Source organism: Rhincodon typus, chromosome 24 (genome assembly GCF_021869965.1).
Source record: "Rhincodon typus isolate 14 chromosome 24, sRhiTyp1.1, whole genome shotgun sequence".
Taxonomy (NCBI): Eukaryota; Metazoa; Chordata; class Chondrichthyes; order Orectolobiformes; family Rhincodontidae; genus Rhincodon; species Rhincodon typus.
The window spans coordinates 24,253,095-24,265,308 of record NC_063355.1 but is presented as its reverse complement, the minus strand read 5'-3'; the positions used below and the strand labels follow the sequence as shown (position 1 = coordinate 24,265,308).

Below are 12,214 nucleotides of genomic sequence, written 5' to 3'. Positions count from 1 at the left end.
GTGGTGCGACAAAGTATTTTGATTATAATACTCACTGTAATTCTAAGCACTCGGGTTAGTTTAATTAATCATATTTGTAAACTTTTTCTAGGTTGCAATTTTAAACTTATTTGAAAAGTCAAATAAACTTGGGGAAAATTAAGTAAAATCTGACCTGTTTTGCCAATAAAGTGATTGTGGCTTGATTGCATACAAATCACAAAAATAGCATAGATTTCACAACAAAGTCTTGCATTTATGTAGCATCTTAAACACAGAAAAATGCCCAAAAATGAGGCAAAGAAAATAGGAGAAGTCACTGTACCTCGGTGGATGGTGTGGCTTTTAAGAAGGTTCTTAAGGCAAACAGCAAGGTGTAAATGCTGAATAGTTTTATAGTAGATAGGTGGTCAGAAATTCAGAATTGAATAGAACTTAGCCTTTGAACATGCTGATTCAGCCTGAGATAGTGGCCGTGGAAGGAGATAGGGCCATTTTCGGGCAGCAGGCCATGGTTTCAGACCTACTAGTGTTTATTTGGAGAAGATTGCAGTTCTTTCAAGACTGAGATTCAGACAAACAATTTGGCAACACAGCCTGTGGAGGGCTTAAAAATAGTGATGGAAAAAGTCTAAATGGATTTTATTAGTATGCATGTAGATGCTGATTCTATGTCTGCGCATGTTGCATCCAAGGATGGTATGTTGATAAGGAAGAGAGAGAACTAAGCATAGATGATTGAGAGACTCAGAATGTAACATTGCAAGGACTGAAAATTTGCAAAGCAATAAACATAAGGTACCACATTAAGAAAAAAGACTTGTAAATATACTCCTAAAGGATTCACCTTTTGATATCAATCCTCATAGAGTTCAGTGCTAGAATGCGGATTCAGTGCAGGACCTCGAGCATTCTTAAACTTGAAAATTTCATAGCCCACTCCAAGCAGCTAAGATATAAAATTTTAAACTACACATTGACACTGTAATTTCCAAATTGCCAGATCGTACTGCAATGAGAAATCATTCAAATACAATTGTTTTGTGAAGTTGATGTGATTTAATTAAATAAATAGCTTCTAACCCTCAGGAAGTGTCATACAGCACTTGTGGACTTTTTGCAATAAATATTTTTAAAAATTAAGAATTTACGAACGCTGCTCACAATTGGCTATATTAACAATTATCTGTCATTCATTTTGTTGCCTTGCTGCCTACAGGTATCAGTGTTTATACAGCAAACGATATTCACGTGCTCTGTATCTGGGAGCAAAAGCAATTCAGTTGAATAGTAACAGTGTACAAGCCTTATTATTAAAGGGTGCTGCTTTGCGAGCCCTGGGCAGAATCCAGGAAGCCATCATACATTTCAGGGAAGCAATGCGCCTTGCCCCCTGCAGAATGGATTGTTATGAAGGTAAATTTCTTATTTATTAGTATTCTTATGGCAGCATAGTGACTTTCCTAAGTTCTGTAATGGTTGTTTACAAAGGATTTAGTTATTTTGTATAAAATCTGTGCATAAATAGTGGTAAAGCAGAATAACTTTGAATTCTGTTTTTGATCTATTGCATGATGTTGTATTTGTATTTGTTTTTTTGCACATTTCACCAAGTACTTCATTGTTTTTTGATCTGCCCAGGGTCAGTGGTCAGAATATTCTGATGGTCAGAGTCTTTGGAGCAGTACAGTCATGGGACTCTGAGAATCTCAGACACAGCAGACTCTGTGGGCATTGCCCAAAAATTTGAACATTCTAATTGTCAATTTCCCTGCTTCTGGAACCCTTCACATGGGGGTTGATGGTGGGTGGAGGGGTGAGTGTAGCACTTTTAAGCTAACAGTTACCAAGGAAAAATTGGGCTGTTACAAACTTATGTTACTCCTGGGTGACTACACAGCTGGCCCCACAGCTGCACTCTGCATTTCTGAAGGAGCTGAGATCAGAATTCCCAGCTAGAAATGTGAAGCTCTGTATTAACGTGAATAAACGAGTGGAGTGGCAATTCAATTATGATAGCGGTCCTCTGAATTACTGGGCCAACGCTATATTTATCTAATCACTTTATTTATTGCATTAATATATATTTGAAACTTCTAATGAAAAGTTCTGTGTTTATTCCTTAATTTGGAGATCCCAGTTTAAATTTGCCCCACAACTTCCTGTTAACATTTGTAAGTGACAATCTGTTAATAATTAATTATAATGAATTTGTAGGTGAAATTTTCAAAGATTTGTTCTAAATCTATAAGCACTTTCAGGCCTTGGCCTTAGGTGGCAACAGAGCAGAATAGTCAGGACATTACCTTTATTGATGGGAGAGGAAATAGTTTTTCTCCCTTTTTTTAATACACTTTATTTAAATATTATTAATCTTTCACCTTAGTTATTCCTCTTTGGTCCTTTCGCTACATCACTTAATTATTTTTAGTAGAATACTTTACCTCCTGCTCTGTCTCCTCCCCTCTTCTCCAGCCAGGAGCCAGTCTTGGCCTTTGACAGCTCTTGAAAGCTCCCACTTTCTTTTACTGCATTATAACAGCTCCTGATGGTAATGTGTAAACTCCTCCCTACGGGCATTTCTATTGTGGAAGTCCATCAGTTTTTGCTTCCAGTGCTCCCATTTCCAAAAGGTGGCACATCATCTTGGCATTTGGTGCAATCCTAAATCTAATTTTAAAGTAATTTTGGCCACTGGCTACTGTAATTAGTGATTTTTGCTCTGATCCCCGTCAGCACCACACATTAATGCAATGGGTTTTCCCCATACCAGCTGACTCTTCGGGCTTGGCTCTGTTCATTTTCTGTTTACAAATCTGTTACAATATGTTTAAAATTATTTCTTTTGAAATATTACCTCTGAATTTTAAAAAAATGTTTATTTAGAGTATTTGATGGTTGTGATTTTCCATGTGCTTTTCTGCTGACATCAGTGTTGGAGTTTACTTTCTCAAACTCTTTTATAACTTCAAACACTTGGGAGATTTCCCTTATTTTTACAATGTCTGGTCCAGAGACAACTGCCCTAGTTTATTTTTAAATGTCTTGTCTCATCAGGCGAGCCTTTATTCTTGTTTAAGTACATTACATGTTATATCTTATTTTATGTTCTATTATGATAGTTTTACAAAGTTAAACAATTTATGTAATACTTTTCTTAGTTATTTGACATTTTAACTTGTAACAGTTTTTCCAAAGTCTCAATTGCACCACCGCCTTTTCGTATTGTTGCAGGTCTAGTTGAATGTTATTTAGCTTCAAACAGCATACGTGAAGCAATGGTGATGGCGAACAATGTCTTTAAAACACTGGGTCCAAATGCCCAGACCCTGACACTTTTTGCCACTGTATGCTTGGAAGACCCAATGACACAAGAGAAAGCAAGGACATTGCTGGATAAAGCACTAGCACAGAAATCTGATTATCTGAAAGCAGTTGTCAAAAAGGCAGAACTTTTGAGTAAGTTCTTTTTATCTGTAATTTGTATTCGAAAAATTATTCATGTGATAATGTTAAGTAAACAATGATGTGTAGTTGGATTTAATTTTCTGGACATTTTCCAGACTTTTTGAGGAATTACTTTAATTTCAGGTATAAGTTTAATTGTGATGAACATTAGGCAAAGAGGTAAATATGCTTTACAATATTTTGTGCTTCATCTATGAACTTCAGTTTGTACCATCAATTACATGACAAATGCCCCTGAGAAAAAGATTGAATTTGAGAAGGTCATTAGCAAGGTCACAGTCAGGGTGCAGAATGTATGTCTGGGCACCCATTATTGGAAAGATATTAGAAGATGTTATGGGAATGGTACCACAAATATGAAACAGGAAGAAATTCAGAATGAGATTGATAGTTATTAACAAAGGTTTGGAAAGGGGAGATTTTTATTGTCATAAAGTTAATGGAGAACACAGGTTGAAATTAGTAACCAGCAAGCATATATTGAAGAATAATAGAAAGAAAGAAGCTGTATTTGTGAAATAACTTTCACATCCTTTAAGGACTATACAGCAGTTTACAAATAGTACATTAATTTTGAAATGCGGTAGTTTGCCTTGTAGACAAATGTTGTAGCCAGTGTTCACATAACATTAACACCTCATAAAATATGGTATCTCCAATAATGCTGCAATCACTCTGTGTTAAGCCAACATTTTGGCACAAGTCTGTTGGTGACTTCTAACTCAATGATAGAAATGCTCCCACTAAACCAAGGTTGATCCTACCATGATCAGAGTCAAAAGAAATCCTTCCAAATAGATGTTTTCAAGATTATGAAACAGCTTGACAGGGCAGGTGTAAAGATAATGCTCTGAATTTTGAAGTTGGTGTTGAACATAGAACATAGAACATTACAGCGCAGTACAGGCCCTTCGGCCCTCGATGTTGCGCCGACCTGTGAAACCAATCTGAAGCCCATCTAACCTAAACTATTCCATTATCATCCATATGTTTATCCAATGACCATTTAAATGCCCTTAAAGTTGGCGAGTCTACTATTTTTGCAGGCAGGGCATTCCACGCCCTTACTACTCTCTGAGTAAAGAACCTACCTCTGACATCTGTCCTATATCTATCACCCCTCAATTTAAAGCTATGTCCCCTCGTGCTAGCCATCACCATCCGAGGAAAAAGGCTCCCACTGTCCACCCTATCTAATCCTCTGATCATCTTGTATGTCTCTATCAAGTCACCTCTTAACCTTCTTCTCTCTAACGAAAACAGCCTCAAGACCCTCAGCCTTTCCTCATAAGACCTTCCCTCCATACCAGGCAACATCCTGGTAAATCTCCTCTGCACCCTTTCCAATGCTTCCACATCCTTCCTATAATGCGGTGGCCAGAACTGTACGCAATACTCCAAGTGCGGCCGCACCAGAGTTTTGTACAGCTGCGACATGACCTCATGGCTCCGAAACTCAATCCCTCTACCAATAAAACCTAACATACTGTACGCCTTCTTAACAACGCTATCAACCTGGGTGGCAACTTTCAGTGATCTATGCACATGGACACCGAGATCTTTCTGCTCATCCACACTACCAAGAATCTTACCATTAGCCCAGTACTCTGTATTCCTGTTACTCCTTCCAAAGTGAATCACCTCACACTTTTCCGCATTAAACTCCATTTGCCACCTCTCAGCCCAGCTCTGCAGCTTATCTATGTCCCTCTGTAACCTGCAACATCCTTCCGCACTATCCACAACTCCACCGACTTTGGTGTCATCCGCAAATTTACTAACCCATCCTTCTACGCCCTCATCCAGGTCATTTATAAAAATGACAAACAGCAGTGGCCCCAAAACAGATCCTTGAGGTACACCACTAGTAACTGAACTCCAGGATGAACATTTCCCATCAACCACCACCCTCTGTCTTCTTACAGCTAGCCAATTTCTGATCCAAACCGCTAAATCACCCTCAATCCCATGCCTCCGTATTTTCTGCAATAGCCTACCATGGGGAACCTTATCAAACGCTTTACTGAAATCCATATACACCACATCAACCGCTTTACCCTCATCCACCTGTTTGGTCACCTTCTCAAAGAACTCAATAAGGTTTGTGAGGCACGACCTACCCTTCACAAAACCGTGTTGACTATCCCTAATCAAATTATTCCTTTCTAGATGATTATAAATCCTATCTCTTATAATCCTTTCCAACACTTTACCCACAACCGAAGTGACAGGAACTGCTGCTAACTTTCACAAAGATATAGTGATCACTATATGGTATAAATACTGCTGAGACTAATTCCATTCTGGTCCCAGCTACAGGGAATTTTTGGCATCCATTAGCAGAGGTGTCATTTAATAGGCCAATGAGCCATTTAGATTATAGAATTCTCTAACAGCAAGCCAACAATTAATAAGCACACACTAGTTTTTCAGATCCAGAGAGATTGTTCTGTGTATTTATTAGTTGCTATACAATTAAAAACCTAGCTAGATTTCATTCAACAAGGTTTAGTTTTCTAAAGATCTGATATACTTTTTGGATTTAAAAAAAAGTAGTTTACATTAAATCAACTATTTATAAATGATATTGCTAAAACTTCATATCACAGGGAGGAGCAGGGGATCATTGATAGCAACCTCTGAATTTCCGTATTAATTGCACATGTGCAGGTGCCAGGAGTGGTTTGTTTTGTTGAATAGTGGTGACAAGTTCTTGATTGTTTCAGTATCATTTCAACTGCAAAACCTGGCCCCAAGCTTCCACTTACATGTAAGACCAGAACTAGGGGCCTTAAACACAAGATAATCACTAATAAATAATCCAATAAAGAATTCAGGAGAGACGTACTTTACTTTGCCCATCCCTAGTTGCCCTTGAGGTCCTGGTGGTGAGCTGCCATCTTAAACTGCTGCAGTTGATTTGGTGTAGGTATACCCACAACTCTATTAGAGACAGAATTCCAGGATTTTGACCTAGCAGCACTGAAGGAACAGTAATGTATTTCCAAGTCAGGATGGTTTGTGACTTGGAGAAAAACTTCCCATGTATTTGCTGCCTTGCCCTTCTAGATGGTAATGGGTATGTGCTTAGAAGGTTCAGTGTGAAGAGTCTTGGTGAATTTCTGCAGTGCATTTTGTAAATAGTATGCACCGCTGCTACTGAGCATAGATGGTAGAGGGAATGAATGGTTGTGGTGCCAATCAAGCAGGTTACTTTGTTCTGGATAATGTCAAGCTTCTTGAGTGTTGTGAGCTGCACTCACCCAGGCAATAGGGTGCATTCCATCATATTCCTGATTTGCACCTTGTGGATGGTGTACATGCTTTGAGGAGTCAGGAGGTGAGTTACTTGTAGGATTCCTAGCTTCTTACCTGCTGTTACAGCCACAGTGTTTATGTGGCTAATTCAGTTCAATATCTGATCAATGGTAAATCCCAGGATATATGAATTCATGTTAAAATCTAATCACAATGTCAAATCAACCTGGTTTATCATCTTTATGACTAGTTTTCAAAAGGAGAAACAAGAATAAGAACAGAGAAAATGCAAAACCAATCTTTTGCTGCTCATGTAGCCATAGAAACTGCAATTCAGAATGAACAATTTACATGTGCTAAAGAATAAACTTTTAAGTTGGCCTGTGTTACTTTATACCACGTTTTAAAACAATGGTCACTGTTTAACACATACTCCCAAGTTTCGTGACCAGTTATCTAACTGGGAAATGAAGACAAAAATTTTTCAATAGATAAGACAAACAAGCATTTACCAGGAACAAAAACAAAGTTGCTGGAAAAGCTCAGCAGGTCTGGCAGTATCTGTGAAGAAAAAATCAGAGTAAACGTTTCGGGTCCGGTGACCCTTCCTCTAGAACTTTTACCATTTACCAGCATTGAATCAGATTTTGCTTTCTTTGTGTGCTCAAACTTGTCTGAAATATACATAAATCACCTGAAACGTATCAGTATATTTAATTGCCTAATTCTGGTAATATTAACCATTATCCTGATCGACCATTTGTGTTTTATACACTAAATTTTACTGTAATTCAAAAGTTAGATGAGTTTTTCAGTGCTCTTATTTTCAAGAAGAAAGGAAAACAAATTGAAGCGCTAATTCATGATAGAAGAAGATTGAAATTCAGAATAAAACACTTACGAATTCAATCTATCCATATGGGACAGGCTGGAAAATGACAGAATAGAAAATACTTCATTAAACATGGGAAAGGGAGACTGGAGTAAATGAGCCAGTACGCCACCTGGTGGTCAGTCTGAAAATTGATAGCCTGCCCAGTGTGTGGAAATTGAAGGATGAAATGAAGATCCAACATAAAATAATTTTATATTCTGCACTGTGAATATTTGAAGACCACTGTCATGATTTCTAAAATCTTATTCACTCGTGATAGATCGGGAACAGAAGTATGAAGAAGGTATAGCTCTCCTGAGAAATGCATTGGCAAATCAGAGTGTGTGTGTTTTGCATCGGATGCTTGGAGATTTTCTCGTAGCTGTAAATGATTACCAGGAAGCAATGGACCAGTATAGCATAGCATTAAGGTATGCAAAGCAAATATGTTTGTTATTGCCTGCAATTACTTTTTTCTTTTTAGTGGTTATTAATAATAATAATATTTATTAGTATTTACAAATTTCCTGTCAAGTTGAGCACAAATGAACTGACCCAAGTGCTGAAACAATTGTTCTCTGTATAAAAATCGCAATCAAATGAATTTAAATCTGTTTTAGTTGATGTTTGTACTCATCTGTCGTTTGATTGAGTGCTCAATCACAGGAACATGGTAACACGAGTAAGCTATTCAATCCCTTGAACCTGTTCCACCATTCAATGAGATCATGGTTGATCATTCAGAAGTAATACGTTACAATGAGGAGTAGATCTGAGAGGAATATGGCTCGTGTCAGTGAACTTCCAGGTCAAGTTTGACAAGCTAGAGTCATAGAGCTGTACAGCATAGAAACAGACCTTTCGGTCCAACTCGTCCATGCTGACCAGATATCCTAAATTAATCTAGTCCCATTTGTCAGCATTTGCCCCTTATCCCTGTTAACCCCTTCCTATTCCTATTAACCCCTTCCTATTCCTATTCCCACCCAGATGCCTTTTAAATATTGCAATTTACCAGCCTCCACCACTTCCTCTGGCAGCTCATTACATACACACACCACTCTCTGTGTGAAAAGGTTGCCACTTAAGTCCCTTTTAAATCTTTCCTCTCTCACCTTAAACCAATGCCCTCCAGTTTTAGATTCCACTACCCTGGAGAAAAGACCTTGGCTATTCACCCTATCTATGCCCATCATGATTTTATAAACTTCTATAAGGTCACCCCTTAGCCTCCTCGCTCCAGAGAAAATAGCCCCAGCCTATTCAGCCTCTCCCTACAGCTTAAACCTTCCAACCCTGGCAACATCCTTGCAATTGTTTTCTGAAACCTTTCAAGTTTCACAACCTCTTTCCTATAGTAGGGAGACCTGAATTGAACACAGTATTCCAAAAGTGGCCTAACCAGTGTCCTGTACAGCTGCAACATGATCTCCCAACTTCTATACTCAATGCACTGACCAATAAAGGCAAATGTACCAAACACCACCTTCACTATCCTGTCTGTCTGCGACTCTACTTTTAAGAAACTATGAATCTGCAAAGATCTCTTTGGCAATACTCCCCAAGGCCCTACTGTTAAGTGTATAAGTCCTGCTCTGACTTGCCTTACCAAAATGCAACACCTCACACTTATCTAAATTAAATTCCATCTGCCACTCCTCAGCTCATTGGCCCATCCAATCAAGGACCCATTGTATGACAGCAGATATATGGGAATACCACCTGTAAGTTCCCTTCCAAGCCACTCACTGTCTTGACTTGGAAATATATTGCTGTTCCTTCAGGGTTGCTGGGCTAAAATCTTGGAACTCCTTCCCTAACAGCATTGCGGATATACCCACACCAAATAGACTGCAGTGATTTAAGAAGGCAGCTCACCATCACCTGCTCAGTATGGGTGGGCAATAAATGCTGGCCCAACCAGCACATCCACATCACTTGAGTGAAAGTGAATTAAAAAGATTTCTTCCAAAGCAAGTATGTCTTTCCTTGGTTAAGGATATAAAAACTGCACATACTATCTGGTCTCGTCAGTATCCAGTGTAATACCTTTCTACGACAATCCTTTAGTCATAAAATCTAGCATAGCATTTTGCTTCCCTAATTGCTTGCTGATTCTGTGTATTAACTTTGTGATTTATGTACAAAGATACCTGGGTGCCTTGGCATACTTTTACAATCTGTTTTTATGCTACTTTATTAGTTTACTTCATATGCTATTTGCTCTCCCTTTATCAATTCCTTTCCATCCTTTACTAAATTCTAAAATCTTCTCAATTCTCAGATTTTTGCATCCTATTAGCAATATAAGCTTCTTTCTTTAATCTAATACTATCGTTAACTTGTCTTGTTAGACATGGTTGAACTACTTTTGCCATGGCGATTTTAATTCCTTAAGGCAATGTACATTAATTACAAATTATGAATTCATCAACTGTTTGCCTTTGCTTATTTAATTTGAAGATCCTATTTTTCACCACATTACTGCGGGAAAATGTGTGGACGCAGTACTGTGAGAAGATGCAGTCATTTCATAAGCTCAAAAAAGAGAGTGGACACCTTCTAGATTATCATAAACATCTAGCTGTTGGCAAAAACCAAATCAATATGAGGTATCATAGCATTACTGAACAAACTGACTTGTTCTTTTAAAAAATCTTCCTTTACTCCAAATGTGAGGGCTCACTTCTCCATTTTTATAAACTGAAGCTTTCAATTTTAAACAGTATATTCCGTTTTCTCTCTCTCCCCCTCCAAATACCTGTGCTGAGATCTGCACATTATGGTCACAGCTGTGCCTGCTTGTCATTTGCCCACAAAGTAGTTGTCTTAAAAACACATTGTGAGTAACTTTATTTTGCAATTTACAGCATGGATCCTAATGATCAGAAGTCTTTAGAGGGAATGCAGAAGATGGAGAAGGAAGAAAGTCAGACCGAGGCAGCACAAGAAGAAGATGTGGATGACATGGAAGGTAGTGGAGAGGAAGGGGACCTGGAGGGTAGTGATAGTGAGACTGCGCAGTGGGCAGATCAAGAACAGTGGTTTGGCATACAGTGATAAAAGCATTGAAATGCTCTCAAATAATATGCAAACCTTTTTCAAAGACCTGACATATTTGGAATCCTTGTTCCTGCAGTTACCCAAATGGGTCAGATTTTATAACTAACTATAATCATTGATTCACAATAATGGAAAACACATTGTCCAGAATCTTAACTTCTACTTCATAAGGTATATTTGTACAGGGACTGTATGTTTTGTACAAACTTAATTTTATTCCTTTACTAAAGCTCCTCCCTTTCTCCATAATGCAGATCCAGACTAGTTACCTGATGTTAGTGCCATTGCACTGGGCACATGTGAAATATTCTTGGTGTTGTGTTGCTAATAATTTACATGTTTGAATTTGAGAATACTCATCTTTCAAATTCATGAATACAACAAAGGGAGTCTTTTGTTTTGGCAAAGGGATTACTTAAATTCAAAGTAAAGCTCTGGATGGTGAAATACTTTAATACTTCCATTCAGGAAAACTTTAAAATTTAGTTTGGGTGGCCTAGAAAGGGATGTTTGGGGAAATAAAAAGTGAATCCTGAAACTAAATTTTAAACAGCAAGTGGTTTTCTTATTGAACCTGTGTTCAGAGATTTAAAAGGTTGACTGCCTTCAATTTTGTTTTGATTTGTTCTCCCTCTTTTAGTGGCCTTTCCTATTGTCACTATTATTTTTGTCAATACCACATGAATACATTTTTAGCTACTAAGTTCCCAGTTGTTGCTTGTTTGACTCTTACATTACATTATAACCAAGATTTACTTGAACATCTTTTTACCATTTGTTACTAGCTAGTTATTATTGAGTGTATGCACATTAAATTCTGGAAATTGCTGTATCCAAATTCACTGGACATCCTGGGTACTATAACTTATTTGTATTCAATCTTTTTGATAGCTGTGATGTTTCGTGTGTATTCACCAGCCAGTTCTTGCAAGAACATAATTTTTTGATACCTCTGTGTATTTTGTAAAGTATGTGAGGTGGAATAAAATTTTGCTGTACTACTTAAAATGTATACAATGTATACATGGCAGTTATGACTATCATTGTGTATGAAATGCACGTATTTTTTCCTTTAAATAAAAATAATGTAATTATTAATTTGTCATTCTGTGGTCAAAGTTGATTACGTGCTGTTTGAAGTAACTTTTCATTGTGTGTGAAATTGTATGATTGGAAGTCTTGCTTTGGGTGTGAATCAGCATCTGTGGGGAAAACCTACATCACCTAAACCTGAAGTATCTGTCAACTATGAACAATTTCCCTAAATATGGATGATGAATTTTCACACCAATTTAGAACAACAGTCGAAGTCCAGCCTGCTAACCTTGTTTAGTTTTCGGCACTCCCTCAGTTGACCTCCCCATAAATTATACTCTGCTTTAAATCAACAATTACTTAAAACCATTATTTATCAACGTATTTTTGCTGGTACATAATTTCCTTGTTTAGATCAGAGGACATAAACATCCTGTTGAAGCATAGGTATAATACATAGGGTATACAAGAACTGAGTCACGGATTCACAGTTAATAGTGAGTTGCAAGCAGGAAGAAAATATTTAAAAATTGAGGG

The 12,214-nt window shown here is 37.7% G+C and overlaps 1 protein-coding gene across 2 annotated transcripts in view; it reads left to right on the top strand.

Moving 5' to 3' along the window:
* The window catches only part of anapc7 (anaphase promoting complex subunit 7), a 38,959-nt gene extending 27,219 nt beyond the window's left edge, over positions 1-11,740 (top strand). For both annotated transcript variants that reach the window (XM_020510699.2, XM_048611653.1), the window contains 4 exons: positions 1,199-1,395; positions 3,214-3,438; positions 7,860-8,010; positions 10,450-11,740. In XM_020510699.2, coding sequence (XP_020366288.1) covers positions 1,199-1,395; positions 3,214-3,438; positions 7,860-8,010; positions 10,450-10,639 — 763 coding nt within the window. In that variant the 3' untranslated portion in view covers positions 10,640-11,740. The remainder of the gene's footprint in view (positions 1-1,198; positions 1,396-3,213; positions 3,439-7,859; positions 8,011-10,449) is intronic.
* Positions 11,741-12,214: the final 474 nt, after the last annotated feature.